We start from the raw sequence: 20,412 nt of genomic DNA, 5'->3' as shown, positions 1-20,412 counted from the left end.
CCCAAAGAGACAAGAATGACTCGGATATCAGGACATTTGAAGTATATCACTGCGCATATATCATAAAACTGAGCATTCGACTTAAGATTCTCAGGCTCTCTAGAACAGACAGATCTCATAGCCTGAAGGAAGATGAAGAGAAAAATCTTCGCACTCATGCTGCTCTATTCTTCAAAGCAGAACACCCTCTTTCATTCTTTCTTCCTCCCTCTCATTCACTTATAAATCTGAATCATCTCATTCCTTCCATTCATGCTTGTTCGTTACAAAAAACATTAAGAAGCTGAATAAGACTGAACATTATTGAAGGAACTGTATGTAAGATATGTATTTCAATTAAACATAAAATGGCTGACAAAAGTAGTTCATCCAGGATATTGTCATTTAAAAGTTGTTGCAACCCTCAACTGATGTTGATGTTGACATGTTGTGTTTTGGCCTGAAGCGCCACCCTCCACCTATCTACCAATCACGAAGGCAGTAGTGTTTTGGCATCCGGGTTGCCAGCTCTGCGCTAATTACCGCTAATTACCTATATAACCATGTACTCTAAAGTATAACCAATATGAAAGTAACATTGCACAGAACGGATAGGTGCAATGAATATATACACACACAAGGTATTTATGTTAAATCAATATATAGGCTACTAAAACTGTGTAAAATAGGTCCTTCTCAAAAAAATTGCATATTGTGATAGTTCATTATTTTCCATAATGTAATGATAAAAATTTAACTTTCATATATTTTAGATTCATTGCACACCAACTGAAATATTTCAGGTCTTTTGTTGTTTTAATACTGATGATTTTGGCATACATCTCATGAAAACCCAAAATTCCTGTCTCAAAATTAGCATATCATGAAAAGGATTCTCTAAACGAGCTATTAACCTAATAATCTGAATCAACTAATTAACTCTAAACACCTGCAAAAGATTCCTGAGGCTTTTAAAAACTCCCAGCCTGGTTCATTACTCAAAACCGCAATCATGGGTAAGATTGCCGACCCGACCCTGTCCAGAAGGCCATCATTGACACCCTCAAGCGAGAGGTTAAGACACAGAAAGAAATTTCTGAACGAATAGGCTGTTCCCAGAGTGCTGTATCAAGGCACCTCAGTGGGAAGTCTGTGGGAAGGAAAAAGTGTGGCAAAAAAACGCTGCACAACGAGAAGAGGTGACCGGACCCTGAGGAAGATTGTGGAGAAGGACCGATTCCAGACCTTCCAGCGGAAGCAGTGGACTGAGTCTGGAGTAGAAACATCCAGAGCCACCGTGCACATGCGTGTGCAGGAAAGGGGCTACAGGTGCCGCATTCCCCAGGTCAAGCCACTTTGAGCTACAGAGAACCAGCACTGGATTGCTGCTCAGTGGTCCAAAGTACTTTTTTCCGGATGAAAGCAAATTTTGCATGTCATTTGGAAATCAAGGTGCCAGAGTCTGGAGGAAGACTGGGGAGAAGGAAATGCCAAAATGCCTGAAGTCCAGTGTCAAGTACCCACAGTCAGTGATGGTCTGGGGTGCCATGCCAGCTGCTGGTGTTGGTCCACTGTGTTTTATCAAGGGCAGGGTCAATGCAGCTAGCTATCAGGAGATTTTGGAGCACTTCATGCTTCCATCTGCTGACAAGCTTTATGGAGATGAAGATTTCGTTTTTCAGCACGACCTGGCACCTGCTCACAGTGCCAAAACCACTGGTAAATGGTTTACTGACCATGGTGTTACTGTGCTCAATTGGCCTGCCAACTCTCCTGACCTGAACCCCATAGAGAATCTGTGGGATATTGTGAAGAGAAAGTTGAGAGACGCAAGACCCAACACTCTGGAACACTCGAAGCATCCTGGGCCTCCATAACACCTCAGCAGTGCCACAGGCTGATCGCCTCCATGCCACGCCGCATTGAAGCAGCCATTTCTGCAAAAGGATTCCCGACCAAGTATTGAGTGCATAACTGAACATAATTATTTGAAGGTTGACTTTTTTTGTATTAAAAACACTTTTCTTTTATTGGTCGGATGAAATATGCAATTTTTTTGAGAATTTTGGGTTTTCATGAGCTGTATGCCAAAATCATCAGTATTAAAACAATAAAAGACCTGAAATATTTCAGTTGGTGTGCAATGAATCTAAAATATATGAAAGTTTAATTTTTATCATTACATTGTGGAAAATAATGAACTTTATCACAATAACACATTTTATTTTGAGAAGGACCTGTGTGTGTGTGTATGTATGTATGTGTGTGTGTGTATGTATATATATATATATATATATATACTTTATAATAAGATTTTCACTATTATAATAAAATAATTTGTATTTACAAAAACAAAGATGCAAACTAAGTTTATTTTAACTTCAAAAACGCAATTTACTAGGATTTTTCCCCCTACATTGCACTGTGCATACTTCAGAGATCACTTTTCCCACCTAATTCTGCTTACCATCAAATGCCTTACCTCTTTAGAAAGCTGAGACCCTTTAGTTTCTTAGGAAACAAGCACAATAATTGTGTGAAGTACTGGCACAGAGTTATAGCGGCTAGAATATTGTTTTTTTTACACAGGCTGCACGATTAAGTCGTTTATCGAAACAAAAAGCTGCAATTTCAACGTGTTAAAGCATCCAGATTTGAAGTCATGTTAATAACGTTTGTAAGAAACCAAACCATTTGTAAATCCTTCAAGATTTCAGCGAGATAAAAGTATATATGTTCGTACAGATCACTCACCTTACATCAGGTTCCACAGAGCCTAGCAGAAAGCTTGCCTGTGACAAGATGGCCGCCGGTGATGACGATGGTGACTCCGCCATTAGACATCTAGCCTTTATTATGGATATCTATGGATACACTGCTCTACAGTAATTTGAAAGTGTTTGCAGTACCAGTTTGTGCCACAATCTACATACACTTCCTTTAAGTAAACACGCAGGCATGATTGCTTGTGTTTTTCCCCCGTACTATTTTTTTTCTTCCAAGCCTGGCTGAAAATTCATTGACCGGGCTAAAATCATTGACGGGCTAAATGTATGTTTGTGTGTTAAGACCTGTTGGCCGCTTGCCTTCTTTTTTGAAAGGGAAATGGGAATCTTGATGCTTTATCGCTGCATAGTCACTCACAATGCTGCATGTCTCCCTCTATGAGGCGCTTTTATTTTGGTTTCCTCTGCACATGCGCTTACACTGTTCCCATCTGCTGCCCGGACTTGACCCATGACGACGTCATGACTAGCATGACCTGTTTCTGTTTATGATTGTGAGACACAAATTGAGCAAAGAAGTCAGGTTGGTCTCATTGGGGCACGGAAGCCAAGTCTGAAACAAAAGCCAGTGCAACTTCTCTTGGTTATCAGAATTGATATGGATGCAGACTTTCCCACTGTGCCGCAGTGAAACTCCTGATTGTATCTGCACAACGCAAGGCTAATCTTGACCCAAGTACACACAAACACATGCTCAATGGAATTCAGGAACACCCTGTATTTTCACTCACTATCTTTTGAATCGGCTCCAAGGATTTTCCATTGTGCTTTCTTTTTGGTCCATTCATGAGTAGTCTCCCAGAAATAAATGTTCTTGTTCACTTTGTGTACCTTTTGTCAAGCGATATCAGAAATTGTGATTAGTTAATGAAATCCTTTGATAGTCAGATAGCAAGCTATAACTGCACCTATAGCGACTTCAGTTTGAATTGCTTATTAATGAGGCCTCACTTTCCCCACATAGATGGGCATGCATTCTAAACTGCTGAAAATCCTCAAGATTTCAGAGTAGAGCTTCAACAAAGAGGGCATCTGTGTTGTAATTATGATGTGTGAGAGAGACCTAGAGAGAGGTCTGAAGCTCCGCCCCCTCCTACTCTCCACATGCTCTTCGGCTCCCACACGCTCTGACTCGAGAACCTTCTAGAACTGACTAAACGGCAGTGTGTAGGCCGTTTGTCGTATGTCGTATGACTCGTGCACAATGCCAAAAATGTTCGTTTCATGATATTCTCCATCTTCAAGAGAGGAAGCACATTTACTAAACAAGCGCCATGACAGTTGGTGGTCCATCTGTACATTTTCCACCCCATATGATATTCTTTGTGCACAATGGTTGTGGTTTACATTTAAAAGGCTGTTTGCTGAGTTACCTGCTGTGGATTTTATTACATCACTCTAGAAACTCAAAGAAGACCACACCACATTATTTTGAATGGATTTGATTTTCTAAAAAATAATTGGATTTTATATTTATTTTTTATATATAGAAATATCTTGTAAATAAATATTTTGTGATAAGTGAGGATGCACTGATATTAAAATTCTGGTGATACTGATAATATACATAAATATATATTACAATTCTATATTATTTTGTCAAAATAAAAAATAAAAATTACACAATGAAAATCAATTTTGGCATCATTTAACATGCAGTATGAAATTTTTTTTTTTTTTTTTTTTGATGATTTAATGATATAAAATTGAAATTTACCCCATCTATTTTCTAAATGGATGTTATTGATTTTATTGCAAAAGAGTTATCCTTGCATATGTTTAAAACGTTTTACTGCCTTCCAGTGAAACGACAGAATTCTCTCTGGTGATATATGCAGGACTACGACCGACCTCAGACTCTCATTCAGATCTACTTCCATCCAATCAACGGATGGATACGTCCCCACCATTGATACTTTTTTTTATGGTTTCATTTGGTTGTACGTTACAATACCGAAGAAATGATCTGTCGCTACTTCCGTTACATAGCAACTTAAGATTACATTTGACAGTGTGAGTGGTAAAAGACTGCAAAGCTATTGCAGTTATTTTTTGCAGTGTAGGAATCTTTCTAGACAACATCTCAGATACTGAAAAAAAGTGCTCTTATCTATTCTGCAGAGAGAAGTCCATTAATCCTAAATCAATAATTGTCTACTCTAATCTGTACTCTTCTAGTTTAGCATTGCACTGCGTGTCTCTGTGTATTTAATGTTCAGACAGAAAATGAAGGCAATTTGCACCATCACAGGCAATGCAGTATGAATGTAAAATAAACTGTTTAAACAACGTTTTTGCAGTATGGCCATTCTAACAGAATACCCTCTGTTTTGTCCTCTCTTTCTCTCTCTTCCTCCTACCCTGCCTCTCATTCCACTACGGATTCCCTCGCCGTGTTTTGACTGACAGAGCTCCCAGCCGAAGAAGGTAAATATTGATCTTTCCATCATGTTGTTACTGCTCTCTCTTTATGGGTTGCACCGTTAGCACGGGCTCCGTCATTCTGTTTTACAAGAGAGAGGTAAACTTTAACACTTGGCATATACAGATATGCACATACACATGCACAGTGTTACAGCTGTGTGCAGTGGTTTCCCAATGTCCTAGTGCAAAGGTAACCTAAGGATGAACCTAAGGAATATCTTAAAATATTTATTTCTGTCTTATATCTGTCTCTCACAGGTAAATCACTGTGGGAGTTGGTGGTGGAGCAATTTGAGGACCTCCTGGTGAGGATTCTGCTGCTGGCAGCCTGCGTGTCTTTTGTAAGTGACTTTCCCCCTGATTTAGATGTGGTTTATTTTATTCCCAGCACAGTAATTAGTATGACAGCCAGACCCCACCATAGGTTTTAAAGCAGGTATAGTTCATGCAGTAAGTGAGGTAATGCAGAACCCTAGACAGAATTAGTTTCCATCACCATCTATCACAACCAGTTTGTATTTCGATTAATCGTTTTTTAAAAATGTGGTCAATTTTTAAAATTGATTTTCTAAGGGCGCGAATCAAAAAAAAAAAAATCATATTTATTTCCGCAAACATTGAAAATAAAATGAACGTAAATCTAATCACTAGTCTTCTCCACTAGATGTCACCCTCTTATTTGCCTTGCGCGATGTTACAAAGGTGCGAGAGGGACGCCTGTCATTCATTCAGTGCTTAAATGGCGGCTTCCTGCTGCATTGTCGACGTTTGTAATGCTGAGGTGAATTGCTGTTATGCTACAAATCTGCGGAAGCATCTGATGAGACATCACCCAGACGTCACAACACACCCAAGCCGAGCATACAACCCCTAAAAATAGATCACATACATGCAAATACTTGCCTTGCATTATGAACATTGTATTAAACTTGAACGCATGTTAGCCATTATAGACATATTCAAATAAACTGAGTCAGTAGATAGTGCAGGACCAATAATTCAAACCTAAGGGCTTGTATAAACAGATTTCCTCAAATAAAAGTTAGTCCACATAAGTCAATACCTTAATGTATTGATATTTGTTGCCATGACAACTACTTGTGTCCAGGTATATGAACGCGCTTCTTGTGTATGAAAAGTAACTGCGTACATGACGGGCGGCAAAATCGCAAGAAAAGCTTGTCGTGTACTGAAAATAGCTAAAAATCATCCTATATCCTTTTTATGTTTTAGAATAAATATATCAAAATATACATAAAAACTAAATGCAAAAAAAATAGCATTTCTCTCTCTTAACATTTCTCTGATGCATTTATTTTTAGAATAAAGTTGCTTCAAAATGTTATTGTATTTAACATAATTTAATGCATTTGAAATCTGGAGATGGGTTCTGTTTTAATGTACCCAAGTGAATCTAAAATAAAAAGTTTAATTTATAGGTTTGTAGCTCCTAATTGCTTTTTAATTACCCACTTGTAAACTTATGTTCACTGTCCTTTTTATAATATAGTATTTGTATTAAGTCTATATTCATTGAGTTGAATCTAGAATTGAATTAAGAATCGAAATCAAATCGATTTGAGAGCTTGCGAATCGAAATTGAATCAAATTGGAACATCTTTATCGATACCCAGCCCTAAAGGATTGTCAATGGTCAGTTGCCTTATAAGTAAAACAAGGATTTTTTTAATCTCCCCTTCTCATTAGAAAAAAAATCTGTCTTTTGTAGTCAAATGATATATGTAAAACCTTCACCTGGAATCATTTGTGTGGCTTAAAGCCATTTACATCTGTGTATTGCTCTGTGGATCTGGAGAACACAGGTAAATGAATGAGGTGACTTAAAGTCAAAGCTCATTTGTCCACAAACCATATCAACAAACTTTAAAGAAACTAGATGGGCATTCTTTTGTGCTGCATGTTTATCACCTGCAAGATTGGTACAGTAGTTAGTCTCAATAGTGTAAAAAACTCGATTATACTTCAGGTGATTAGTCGATTAAGGAAAAGCACTGTATAATTAGATGATTAAGGATCTGATCTAGACGTTGGATATGGAGCGTTTTTTTTATTTTTTATTTTTTTTATTTAAACATGCAGCAAAAACAGTCAAGTCTGAGCCAAATATGGACAGTAGACTGCCATCCCTTTTTGGCTAATCCTAAACAGCAAAAGCATATGTCTTCCAAAGCCCAGGGCTCTTATTGGCTTTATGAATTTACCTTTTTATGAACTTTCCATCTGACTTCAAGTAGCGACGGGGGCCACAGTTGAACCTCTCCAGCCCCCCTCCCCCCTCCCCCCTGTGAGAGTAATATAACATGAGTGCACATGCAGTGGAAAGGATAGTCAGACACGCTCTTTTTCTGCAAAAAAACACTGCTTTTGCCTGTGTACATGCTTATTGTGTCCATACATCTGCGCTCAAAGTCTTCTTCATGTACGTCAGCTTTTGGAGCTCTGCTCATGTCATTTATCATTGTGCGTTTCATCCATACTTTTATTGTCTTAACCATGGTTAAATTCTATGAGGCGAGCACTATTCTTCCAACCGCTAGAATCCTGTGGAGCACTTGAAACTGATAAAAAATATTGCATTAGACGGTTTAGACCTCCCAGAAAGCAGTTTGTGTGTATTTGTCTGCTGGTCAAATGCTATGGTGCAATGGAAATACTCCGGGGAGAGCAGCCCAGTCTTGGAACTCATTTGTGTGCCTTTTTGAATATATTAAAATCTTGAGCATTCTGCTTTCCTGACTTTTTTGCATGTTATGAGAACAAAGCTGTTGGTATCTAAGCAACGGGGAGACGGGGAGACAAAAAATGTGTTTATTTTTAATTTATATATATAATATATAAATTAAAAATAAACACATTTTTGTCTCCCCGTCTCCCCGTTACTCCCAGAAAGCAGTTTATGTTTATTTTTATATATATATATATATATATTGAAACTGTATATATATATATATATATATTGTTTTGTTTTGTTTTGAAACTCGTGTTATTATTATCAGTATGGTAGCCTGACTCATCCTAGAACAGCATGTGCTGGGAATAAAAGCTATGGATGGAAACAAACAGATCTACATGTGCAGCCATGCGACTTCTGGTCCCAAGACTCCCAAAATGGTTGCCTATTTTCGTTTCACATAATTTCAGATTAACTAGCTGCATTGCTTCTGTCTTGATGAGCTTTTCATTCCTTTTCTGCAATCGTTCATTCATTCATTTGAGAGATTTCGTACTACTAGTGTATCTCTGTTATCTTGTCTGCATTCACTAGGTGTACAGAGATCTCTGTAGTATCAGTCACGGCTTCAGCAGACGTCTGGCAGAATGTACATCAGTATAATGTTGTTTACCACACATCATCAGAGAAATGGTCTTCTGAACAATGGATAGATCTCCTGGCCTGCTATGAGGCATTTTACTTTTTAAGCGATTTTTGCTTCCAGGAGTGGGGTGAGAAGATATGAATCAGGCAATTTATGTACCGATTATACATGTGACTATTCATCATCAGAAACCTGTCATGAGGTCATATTTTGTGTAATGATGGCATGAAACATTTTACTTATGTTTGTGGTATAATATAACCTGACGTGGTCATACTTAATTCTAGTCAGAATATGAGTCTGATATTGCTTCATTGGGCTGTGATTATGGGGCATCAATTGGATAGACCTACAACCAATCAGAGCAACGAAGCGACGCATTACGTTAGTTGTCAAATGTCAACAGAGCTCAACTGCACTGTGTTGCCAAGTCCGCATTTTTTTCCGCAGATTGTTTTCCATGTCCGCACCTTAAAGCGACTATTATGTGATATAAAGACGCATGAATGTGAATTTTACCGGGCAACCTTGCCAAAATAACACACATTTTACACCCCAAACACTATTTTTCCTCGGAGAACCCCCGGTAGAAGCTATTGTTTTGTGCTAGTAGTTGGCGAGTTTTGTTGTAAAAACTTGGCAACTCTGTCTGCACGCTGAAATAAACAATCTTTGCCGGTGTTGTAAAAAAAGAAAATAATTTAAGGATACACAGTTACTTACCAACATGATCATCATTTCTGAGAGAAATTGTGAAGGTGAATGCATATACAAACAAGCTCTGCGTTTAGGATTTGAACAAATATAATCCAAACGCATTTGATGACGTGCATGATTATGTTACTGTTGATCATGTACGTCATCTTCTAAAGCCCGCCCTGATGATTTCATTGGTCTGAACAGTTTCTGTTCGGTAGGGCTGTGCGATATTGAAGAAAAATGCAACACGGTATCTTGTTAAATAATGCGATATGCGATACGATATTGCAATTAGAGTGTAAAATCTATTTCAATTATATTAAAAAAGATATTTAAAAACTGAGAATGAAACCATTTGTGTTTCATATTCTTTCTGGGAAAAGAAAACATCGCTACAACTTCTGTAAGTGACCAGCTGTATGTTAGCCAACATTTGTATCACACATTGTTCACATTTCGGTGTGTGTGTCAAACAGCGCGAGACTGCAAGTTATTGTTTTTCGCAAATTATTGCGTTAATGTCAAGCAAGTCACATAAGTAACAGTAATGTGCCCAGTCTGTTCTCTGCCAAATGTGTGACCTAAAACGTACACTTTTTTACAATGTTGAAGTAGCTTATTAAAATCATTCAGATATTGCGAGCCATTGCGATATGAACATTTGCGATTATTTCGATAATTTCAATATATTGCACAGCCCTACTGTTTGGGCATAATCACTCCTCTGTGGATCAAGTCCAGACCGAACTGCCCGTCCTCAAATGTTGTGGGCGGGGCTGAGTTCGGCTGGCATTCAGGCTAGGAATAATACCCACTATACTTTTTACATTACAAAGTTTAAAAACAGTGAAGTTAAGAGTAAGAGTTTGCGTGGGCCATCAGATTCTTAAACCTCAAAAGAAATCCTGTTTATCAGTGCTAATCTTGTTCACTGTGTGCCAAATGGTCAAACTGATTTTGAAGATGGCAATCAGTTTGACCATTTGACCACAGCTAAATGTGTTAAGAACCTGTTTGACTTGCTCTCTTCTGAGGAACACAAAATAAGATACTTTTAAACAATGTTTCAACTGTTTTTGCTCATACAGTGAAAGTCAGTAGGGTAAAAAACAAAACACCAATGACTTTCACTGAATGGACAAAAAAAAAGACACTTTTCAAAACATCAGCTTTTGTTTACCACAAAATAAATGTTTAAATGTTCAAACTAATAGTTTGTATGCCATTGTTTGTAAGCTGCAACTATCTAGTCAGTCCATTTGTTTTCAGTTTGAAGTAAAAAAAACTGAAGGAATTCAGAGCACAGAGGATCTACAGTCTACTGATATTTATGAGGGAATAGACCTCAGTTAGACAAAGCCGCCCAGAGGTCATAGCCATGACTTGACAGGATTTAGCTGAGCTCTGTGATCTAAACTCTAAGCCACTCATCTGTGTGGCTTTCCTCAAATATTTCAGTAATTGTCATCCTTTCACTCGTTTTGTTTTATGGAATCGTTTTTGCTCTTCATGACTTCATCGCTTTCTCATTCTGCCTCTGACTATATTTGGTCTCTGCATTCTCTCTTCCCTGTCATACGCCTGCCCATCTTATTACACGGTTACTCAGTGACTTAAAGAAGCCTCATCAGTTTGTAATGAAAGGTTAAAGACAGACCGCTCTATGACTGATCTGTATCTAAGTTGCTTAGAAAGAGAGAGAGATAGAAGGAGAGAGTGCCATATGAATGTGTAATATGAGAGTGGAGGACAACGCACAAACTTGTCTATAGAAAATACATGGTACCTACAATTATAAGTGCATTTATTGTCAAACTACTTGGCCCCCTTCTCCATCTTTTTCTTCTATTTCTCCACCACCCTCCATCCATCCCTCTCATTTTTGAGACATCCACATAAACTGTTTTTAGCTGCGTCTAACTATGCTTTTAAATAATTTTTTTGACTTGTAGTCCCATTGAACAAATATTTTAGGGCAACTCAAGCCAACATTTCTTGAGTTTCAATCTCCGATGTGAAGTTGAACAGATCAACACTGTCAGAAAGTAATGAACTTCAAGGCCGTCTCTGCTATCTGCAAAATTCAAGCCGTCACATTCCATTCCAGCTGGATTTACGTTCTATATTTACCTTGTCAAACATATTGGTGCTTCTAGCTTCTTAAGGTAACTCAGGATTTTTCTGAAAATGCCTCCCATCCCAAACTCCCATGTACAGTATCTGCTCGGGGGATGTACCTGATGGCATGATTTCACTGGAATTTTTGTAATGGGTGTGGAATGGTCCAATTCCTTGTTTCATAACAAAGAGAGCCTGATGTTTATTGTACTAGTTATTTAAAAGTGGTACTGTCGGGTCCTCAGGGCTTTTATTGTGTATTATTACAATTTAAAGTAACTGTTTTCTATTTGAATATATTTAAAAATTTTAATTTATTCCTCTGATGACAAAGCAAAATTTTCAGCAGCCTTTACTCTAGTCTTCAGAAGTGGAAGTAGAAATAAAAAAAAACTTTTGTAACATTATAAATGTCTTTACTGACACTTTTTCTTAGCTTAATAGATCCTTGCTAAATTAAAGTATTCATTTCTTTCTTATGAATGTGAACGGAACCATTTAGACCCTTTTTCAGTTCGTAAACATTGACATTTTGTGTAGGCGGAGCTTAGCTGGAGGCAGAACGAATTCCCTGATCGTTAACTATAGCCAGCAAACTTTTTTTTTTTTTTTTTTTTTTTTAAGGTGAGTTTGTTGGATGACAGGAATAATTGTGTCTGAATATGTAAGGGCACTCTCTATCTGGGCAGGGCTCTACATAACGCCCATTTTGGGCGCATTTACGCCTAAAAATTACTGTGTGCGACTGTGAAAAAATATTTAGGCGCACCGGCGCGAGTGACCCGATCGATTCTCATGAATGGTGTAATACAATCAGAATAAAAACTACAACACTGAGTGAATCAACACGGAGAAACTAATAGGCTACGTTTCCTACTGCAATCACCTGCTTTTCATGCCTTCAGACAACAGAAGAAGTGCAAAAACGTGTGCGACGGACTACACTTCAAACAAAAATTGTTTACAAAGTGAAACGTGAGACGCAGCAGCCATGCGCACTTTACCAGACGCCTCGCGCTGTTGATTTACAGCCAAATCAAAATGAACTGGAAATGCCACATTTGGATTATCATAAACACGCTCAGAAATTAGTTGATGCTTGGGGCATAAATGCCATCAAACAATAATGTATTAATATTACATTTACAAAAGCCCTTGAGTTAATCTTTATCACACATGCTGTTTAAAAAAATACTAAATGTATATAATGAGCAAGTATATCATGAAGATTTTTTCCAAACCGGGTTTTTGTCTTATTCTAAATCACTGTACACACAAAATAAGTTATTCCCGCTGTGGATTAGCACCATATCTGCATGACTCACCACAAACAGAGAGAAGTAGATCCGGCTGCAATGTTTTTCCGCGAGGCGCATGCGGTTCTGTTTATGAAGCGCCAGAGCGCCAAAAGTTACAGCTTGCTATAGCTCCGAATATTGGCATGATTGCATGTGTGATACTGATCTCGTACAAAAATCCAATAGACAAGTTGAAGAAACAACGTTTTAGCCACAACACTGTCTATTTGTGAAAATCACAGGAACTGATTCGCATCTCCAAGTGATTCGATTCAAATGAATCTTGTATTTTGAACTATTGACTGAATGACTTGCCGCCACCTACTGGCGGTTTTATTTTCATATTTATACTTTGCATGGACTTTTTATTTAAAATATTAAACTTTTAAAGTTTAATTTGTACATATTTCTAAATTCAAAAACTTATATGTAAAACATTCATACAACATTAACCCATCAGCTGCATTAAATGCATAGGTGTTTGATTGAATTAAGTCCAGTTCTGCTTTTTGTGTGTGTATGTTGCACTCTCAGAAGTTAATGATAATATTATGTCAGAATTACGTTAAATTTAAGAAATTGATCAATGATGCATACATTTAATAAGATTAAAAAAACATTGCTCTTATAATGGTAAAAATGAAACTGGACATTAAAGGACAAATATCGTCCTGTAATGGGAAAGATATAATTGGAATGAGGTTTGATGGATTAGAATGTGCTCCTAAATTTTTGACTGTGCTCCTAAATTTTTTTAATTAGGAGCACAAGTGCTCCTCAAGAAAAAAGTTAGCGTAGAGCCCTGTATCTGGGACCGTGACTGTTATTTGAAAAAGTTAACTTTTTACAAGTAGCTGTTCTGGGTACTCGGTGTGATTTTGTTAAAAAATCATGTCAGTTTTTTATATTTGCATATCACTTTTTTTTAATAGCCTAATGTTTGTGCTCTACAGTTTTAAGTGGATATATGGCATTTTTTAAAATGTATTTGTTGAATTGAGTAATGACATTTATATACAGGTCTTTTTAAAATGGGTAAATGTTTTGTAAAATTCAGATTATATATCAAAATTTCTCAGTTTACTTCATGGTGAAAACATGAATATGCATATTTTTGATCGTTAGATGCCTACAACTATGCTAAATGGACACATACAAGACTTAAAGTACAAAGATTTAACAGATGAGTTTAGTTTCGTATGATCCGAAGTTCTGCCTAGCTAGCCCCTGGCACACTCGCTTGTTTTATTGCGTGTAACCACAACTGTTGTAATTTATTTTCAAATCTGGCATTAGCAGCAGGTATGCTGTAAAATTTCAATTTGGAGTGTATACTCTTCGATTCTGGCACTCAAAAACACAAGACGACGACATTTTGAGCTCCGACTGGTTTGTATTGACCGCCTCCAGTTTTCTCTTAGTTTTGCCTCCAGTTAACGTTGTGACATAATTGGGATGTTGGAGCAAAAAGGGTTTATACTGAACAGTAGTGTGTATGTACTATGTATAAATATCCCCCCACACCAAAGTATTATTTAATACTTGAATTCTCACTTTAGTGACTTGAACAGAACTGAACTTTGAATATGAGGTAGGAGTAATTTATGTTGTGTTTGTTCATTAGGTGTTGGCACTGTTTGAGGAGGGGGAGGAGTCGACCACAGCTTTTGTGGAGCCTATTGTCATCCTGCTCATTCTGGTGGCCAACGCAGTCATTGGAGTCTGGCAGGTGGGTGTGTGTGGGCTGAGAAACCGAAAGACCTCAAAGAAATTCTTCTCAATAATTAATAGCGCTCACTATTTAGCATTAGATATACTACTACAACTACTGAGGCATCCTGTTCCTAAACATGACGGATGATTATCAGGTGTTCAGATTAGTTTATTAGTGTGTACACAAGGTTGTGACATGTAATTTACATTTATACCACAATGGCAGGACATTAGCAAAAGCAATCAGACAATAGTGGACTGCATTGACAGTGCTAAGAGATTTGGCTAAATATCTTAGCACGATCAGTGCAACACCTACTGTGTCCTGCTATTGTTATCCTGCCCCCCTTTTTGAAGTGGCATATTCAAAATGTATACAGTTCATGATGCCTTTGCACTTTAAGCATGCGTGAAAAAAAAAAAAAAAAAAAAAAAAAACTTATGAAATGTGTGAAAGCTTATGAAATGCCATAAAGAACAAAACATAGAAATATATTAAATATATTGTATAGTTATTAGAATGTATTTGTATGAAATTTATTTATGGAAAATTAAAATATGTAATTGATCTTGTTGCAGTCTAGAAATGCAATGTAGCTGAAGCCACAGGCCTGATCATGTTTTATATCAAATACAGTTGAGTTTTATTTAATATATATTTTCAAACCATGTCATGTGATTTTATTTTGAGAAGACTCTAGACTGCTAACTGATTTGGTTATTTGCATCTTTTAAGCATCAGTTCATTTTAGAAAATTGACGTAATGTAAACCTGGCATTGAAAACAAGAGCAGGCTACTGTTGTTTTAGCCTAATCATACCAATAAAATATGGGCATGTGTATCCTAAACCTGTTGTGGTTTGTTGTATGGTCGGTCACAGGAGCGAAATGCAGAGAATGCCATCGAGGCTCTGAAGGAGTATGAGCCAGAGATGGGCAAAGTGTACCGCATTAACCGCACGGCCGTCCAGAGGATCAAAGCTCGAGACATCGTGCCTGGAGACATCGTGGAGGTTTCTGGTAAGTTTGGGCCTGTTTCTAGTCTTTCCCATCCACTAACATGATTCCATACACCCCCCCCCCCCCCCCCTTCCACCCCACCCCACCCCCTCTCTCTGATAAAATTCCATCTGTTCTCAGTGTCTTTATTTGTATAATGAGAAGGACTCAAACCTGCAGAGATGATGTTTGTGGAACAATACGCATACTCAACCGCAGCCCAATGTCTTGAGTCCTGTGGACTCCTCTGTCTATTTACCAATGTGGTCTGACATAATACGCAGTGGAGGTGGCCCACTGCTTTTTTTTCTTTTTTCTTCCAGTCATCACCACCTCTTGCTTTACCCAAAACATTCAAACACAGGCTCTCGTCTTTCCATTGGCTTGTGTGGCTACCCATAGTGTATGTTTATGTGCGTTTCACCACAGCTCTTTGCCCTGAGCGGGAGCCCTTCAGGGTTTCTGTGTGTGTGTGTGTGTGTGTGTGTGTTTGGGCTTCTTGCCATAAACTTGAAAGCAGAGCAGGAATATCCCAGACTGTATTACGTAAGTGGCTTTCCTGTGAGTATGAGGGTGCCAAGCAGAGACATGCAGGAAAAATCTGTGTGTGTGCGTGTGTGCATGTATTCTGTTCATAGTACATAGTACTCTCTTCACTTTCTCTCTTAACTCTTGTTAAATATGTAGTCTTCCTTTTTCCCCATGTTGTCAGTCCACCGTTCTCCACCATCATGTGACAGCAAGTTCGCCAGTGACTCCCTCACACATACATATGTGCCCACTCTAATTTGGGGATCCTGCTAGTGTATATGTAGACACCGAGATAAAAATAGATCTGTTGTCATTCTGTTATGGCTTGACCATATCTGTGCATCACATGCACACACAACAATTTGCTGGTCTTGGCTTCAAAGTAATCAGTGTTTGCTTGTTTTAAAACCTTGCATGCTAATGATCTTCAGTCTGCATCAGCCAAGTGTAGAGTAGAAAAGACAAGGGGAGGGGAGACGACAGTGAGGAGGGGGTGAGCACCTGCTTTTCACTATTACAGTGAAAACAAAAGAAGGATCGGGCTAACTATCACCGTGTTAAACCACAAGATTTTCCAATTCATGCTCAAGAGCAACCACATTCATTCAGAAACATGGATGCTGCCGCTTTGCTTGCTTGTGAATGGGAGTGAAAGTGAGAGAGTCAAAGATGAGAGGGAGGGGGGTGAGAGGGAACGAGTGTACGGAGAGATACAGAATGTGTGAGGGAGGCAGAGAGTGCGAAAGCATGAAAGACAGATGAGCAGGAGGGAGCGATAAATGCAGGGAGATGCAGAGAGAGAGAGAGAGAAAGACAAGTGGAATTGAAGAGACGGGAATGAGATGTGGGTTACATTACCTGTCTTAGCAGGGAGGTAACAAACGTCCCTTTGTTCATTTGCACTGTTTGGTCTTATGCCTTGACAAGCCCGCATTCCAGTGGCCAGATTCTCCTCTGCGCGCGCACACACGCGCTCACGCTGTCAGACTTCACCCCCTAACACCTACTGAGCATATCACCATGGTAACCAGTCCCCGAGTCCTTCCCATGTCAAGGTTAAACTGACAGACATGTAAAGTACTGTAACTACCAGACATCACTGTCAGTCCAGATGTTTCCAGTGACAAGTTTCTGTCCTTCCTGAAAGCCAAGATTGTGCCACAAAAACCAAACCCAAATCTGAGTATATTTGATGTTTAAAGGGTTACTTCAGTGATTTAGCATTAAGCTTTGTATTTAAACTGGGTCATTAATGTAGTAGAAATTAGAAATTATTTTTGAATTTGGTGCCTTCTAGACTGAGAAAAGACAGAAAATGTATTTTTGTCTCATGGGGATGAAAGACTACAACTTCTAGAATGCACTTGCTTCGCTGCCCTACAAGGCAACTCCCAAAGCTACCACTGGATTACCTTAGTCTCTGGCCAAATAATCCTCGGATGACGCAAAATGACTGTATTTGTATCATCGGATGATTTTTTTCCAGAAATAAAATGCATAAATCTCTTGTCTCGGGGATATGAGGAAGGGGAGCACAATCATTCGAATATACTCCCGGGCTTCTACTGATACAAAGCCATATGCTAAATCACTGATTAATTTTGGACCAATTAAATGTAACTGTAAAAAGAGATAATTAGCTAAATGAAACTGAAATAAGAGTAGAAATAAAAAAGAGACACAGTTTGAACCTGGAAATGACCACTAATCAGATTTTCATATATGAAACAACTATTATTATTATTATTATTAATAGCATCAATAGGGATAATGGCATCAAAAATGTCCCCACTCTAAAACATTCTGAACTCTTTTTGCTGCTATATAGTTCAACACCATGGCTGGATTGATGGATATTTTTGGCTTGCGAGTGAGATTTTTGGAATTTTCCTCTTCCTGAAGCCTTGAGCACTTCCCAGCCTGCAAGGTGAATTGATCCAGGGGGAGAAGTAAAGAGGTGTTTCCACTCCAGGGGTGTGTGAGGGTGGAAATGGCTGGCACTCTATGTATATTCAGTTCTTTGTTGTTATGGGCAATGGGGGAAAGGGAGAATGCTCTGAGGTTCAAGATCCATCCACAGGTTTATAGCTATGAGAATCCACTAACGAGGTGTAGACGCATTCACACACATGCTGAGCTGCTTGCGCTGAGTTCATTGGTTATAGTCATAGCATTTAACAAGTCCTGTTCAGTAAGTGGGAAGCGCTGGCAAAATGGAGGTGTTGTCAGCTGCATCTGCTGATACATTTCTCAATTTCAGTCTAACTCAACTGCGCCGATGACATAATCCGGTTGCTAAGCACTATCAAACGTGTGTAAACAAACACGAAACAACCCCTACCTAAAAACCCTTTCTCTTTCTCTAGAGGTTGAATGAAAATTACACATTGGAAAAAGGCACTTGTGAGAACTATAAATTGGTAACTACAGCAACAACAAAAAAAAAGATTAAAAACAAATGGCTTCCAAAAATATAACCCACAACACTCGTTCCCCTCTCCTCGCCACTAAGACCTTCATGTACCTGCCATTCGTGAGTGGCAATTCCATCGGAACTTTTGCTGTGGACCACCACCGAGGGAATTGGAGGTTGGAAAACAGTGTTCAGTCATTTTTTTTTGCATGCATGAGTACTATAGATATTTATAGGTTATTTACACTTTTATTTCCAGTCAGCCCAGCATTGTGCCAGCATTACGGTTGCAGTAATCACAATATCCGAAGTGGAACTTTCCCTCAGCTGTTTCAGAGACTCAAAAATAACACTCACTCCATTGGAATATCCTGAGGAACCAGAATGGGGCTTTACAGAATGCCGGGATATTTAGAAAGAACTCTAGTTGTTCTTTTACTCTCTTTGGGATAAGAAACAGTGGGAATGAATTCACTTTTGGTCACTCTGATCACAAGCAGAAGTTTTGAGCTTGTCCACTTTCGACCTTTTCACATTTGACCAGATTGCTTTGTTGTGTAAACTCTCATCAAGTCGAATGTGTTCTCAGGTAGTCGAACAGCCACGAAGCTCACTAGCCAGACGGGATTTCAACTTTTTTTACGTTTGGAGACCCAAGTTTGGTTTAAAGAAAAATAAAAATGTACCTACCAAGCACATTGTTCTCTCACCATTCCTAATTTCTAACATGTACTCAAAGAGTTTGGCGTGGTCTTGCGGCTGTCAGAGCATAAACAAAAGCTTGTGGTCTCCATGGGCGTTCATATGTACATTGCATAAATTACATTGTACATTGCATTAATTTTGTTCATTAAATTGAAAGACCTGAAAAAACCCCATAGACCTTCCCCTCAAGAATGTGTCTCCGTCTTCTTCTTGTGATCCAATCGACCAAGATGCATCTTAATGCCAGGTGTAAACATGGCCTTAGTCATACCCACAGGCTTTTGATCAGCTTTCGCAAACATCTTGAACTCGCCAGCTTCTGTTATTACACCGTTCCACATTTACAAGTTAGCATGGATCACCCGTTATAATCAGGTTTATGACCGATGTCTGTGACGGCCTGTTTCCTGCTATCAGATGCTTGCCATCTACTGTCATAATGTCTGTGTATATTTAGCTCACTTTGCATTGTTCTGGCTTGGTATGGCGAAAAGCTGCTCGCATTAGCATTTAGATGGGTTTAGTACCCATTCACAGTGTGACCGAGTGGGTGGGAGAAACCGCTGAGGGGAAAGAGAGGGAGCGATAAAATCCAAGAATGAGAAAAGAAAGGTCCGTCGTTCTGGGAGCATAAACAGTTTCCCGCCCACCGTGCCCTCTCTATCCCCACTCCCACACAGAGCAGCCCCTGATGGGGGGTTTGTCTCCTTCCTCAGAGATGTGAGCCATTCCTGTGACGTGGGAGGAAGAGAGACTGTACGGCTAAGAAATCGTGTCCAGAGGGTTAGAGCAGAGATCATTTTTTTTTTACTGTACATGATAATATTATGCAAGATCTGACTGCTTTACGGAATTTGTCATGCAGCAAAAAAGAAACGCTGCCTGTTGGTATCCCTTATCTGTTTTTGTCCTGTGAAAAATCTGACATTCACCCCTTTTCTGAGTCTCTACACTGTCCGGTCTGGTCATCCACTATCTGTCTAACAGTGTGTAAAAGAGTAATGGGAAGTGTGGCTGCTCTCTTGCATGCCTTGCTGCCCCCAGAACCCTCCAGCTCAGCCTAAGGGTTTAAATGGAGTATAATTATGACACTAAGGGGACTCTAATAGCTTTAAGTGCCTGTTAAGTGCCCCTGCAGCCTGTCCTGGTCCAGGAGCTATGTGACATGGGGATGAGAATTTGCAAGTTCGCTGACACCCAGCTGCAGGGTTATAGGTATACATGGAAACTGCACACTGTTTTGTGTAGTTTCTGAAAAATAGGAGATATTGATTGAGAGATTTATTAAAAATCATATTGTGGCAAGCAGGACGAGGTTGGGAGTCATGGAAATAAAGTGAGGTCAGTGACGTAAGTGTTAATGAGCGTCATATGTGCGCCAAACTGGCCTTAAGTCCAAGGTGCTTGA

General features: G+C 38.9%; 1 protein-coding gene across 2 annotated transcripts in view; it reads left to right on the top strand.

Moving 5' to 3' along the window:
• The window catches only part of atp2a3 (ATPase sarcoplasmic/endoplasmic reticulum Ca2+ transporting 3), an 88,271-nt gene that overhangs the window by 29,541 nt on the left and 38,318 nt on the right, over nt 1-20,412 (top strand). For both annotated transcript variants that reach the window (XM_067438781.1, XM_067438782.1), the window contains exons 2-5: nt 5,175-5,192; nt 5,448-5,530; nt 14,267-14,371; nt 15,238-15,376. In XM_067438781.1, coding sequence (XP_067294882.1) covers nt 5,175-5,192; nt 5,448-5,530; nt 14,267-14,371; nt 15,238-15,376 — 345 coding nt within the window. The remainder of the gene's footprint in view (nt 1-5,174; nt 5,193-5,447; nt 5,531-14,266; nt 14,372-15,237; nt 15,377-20,412) is intronic.

This window comes from Pseudorasbora parva, chromosome 3 (assembly GCF_024679245.1).
Source record: "Pseudorasbora parva isolate DD20220531a chromosome 3, ASM2467924v1, whole genome shotgun sequence".
Classification (NCBI taxonomy): Eukaryota; Metazoa; Chordata; class Actinopteri; order Cypriniformes; family Gobionidae; genus Pseudorasbora; species Pseudorasbora parva.
This window is presented reverse-complemented; position numbering and strand designations above follow the sequence as displayed.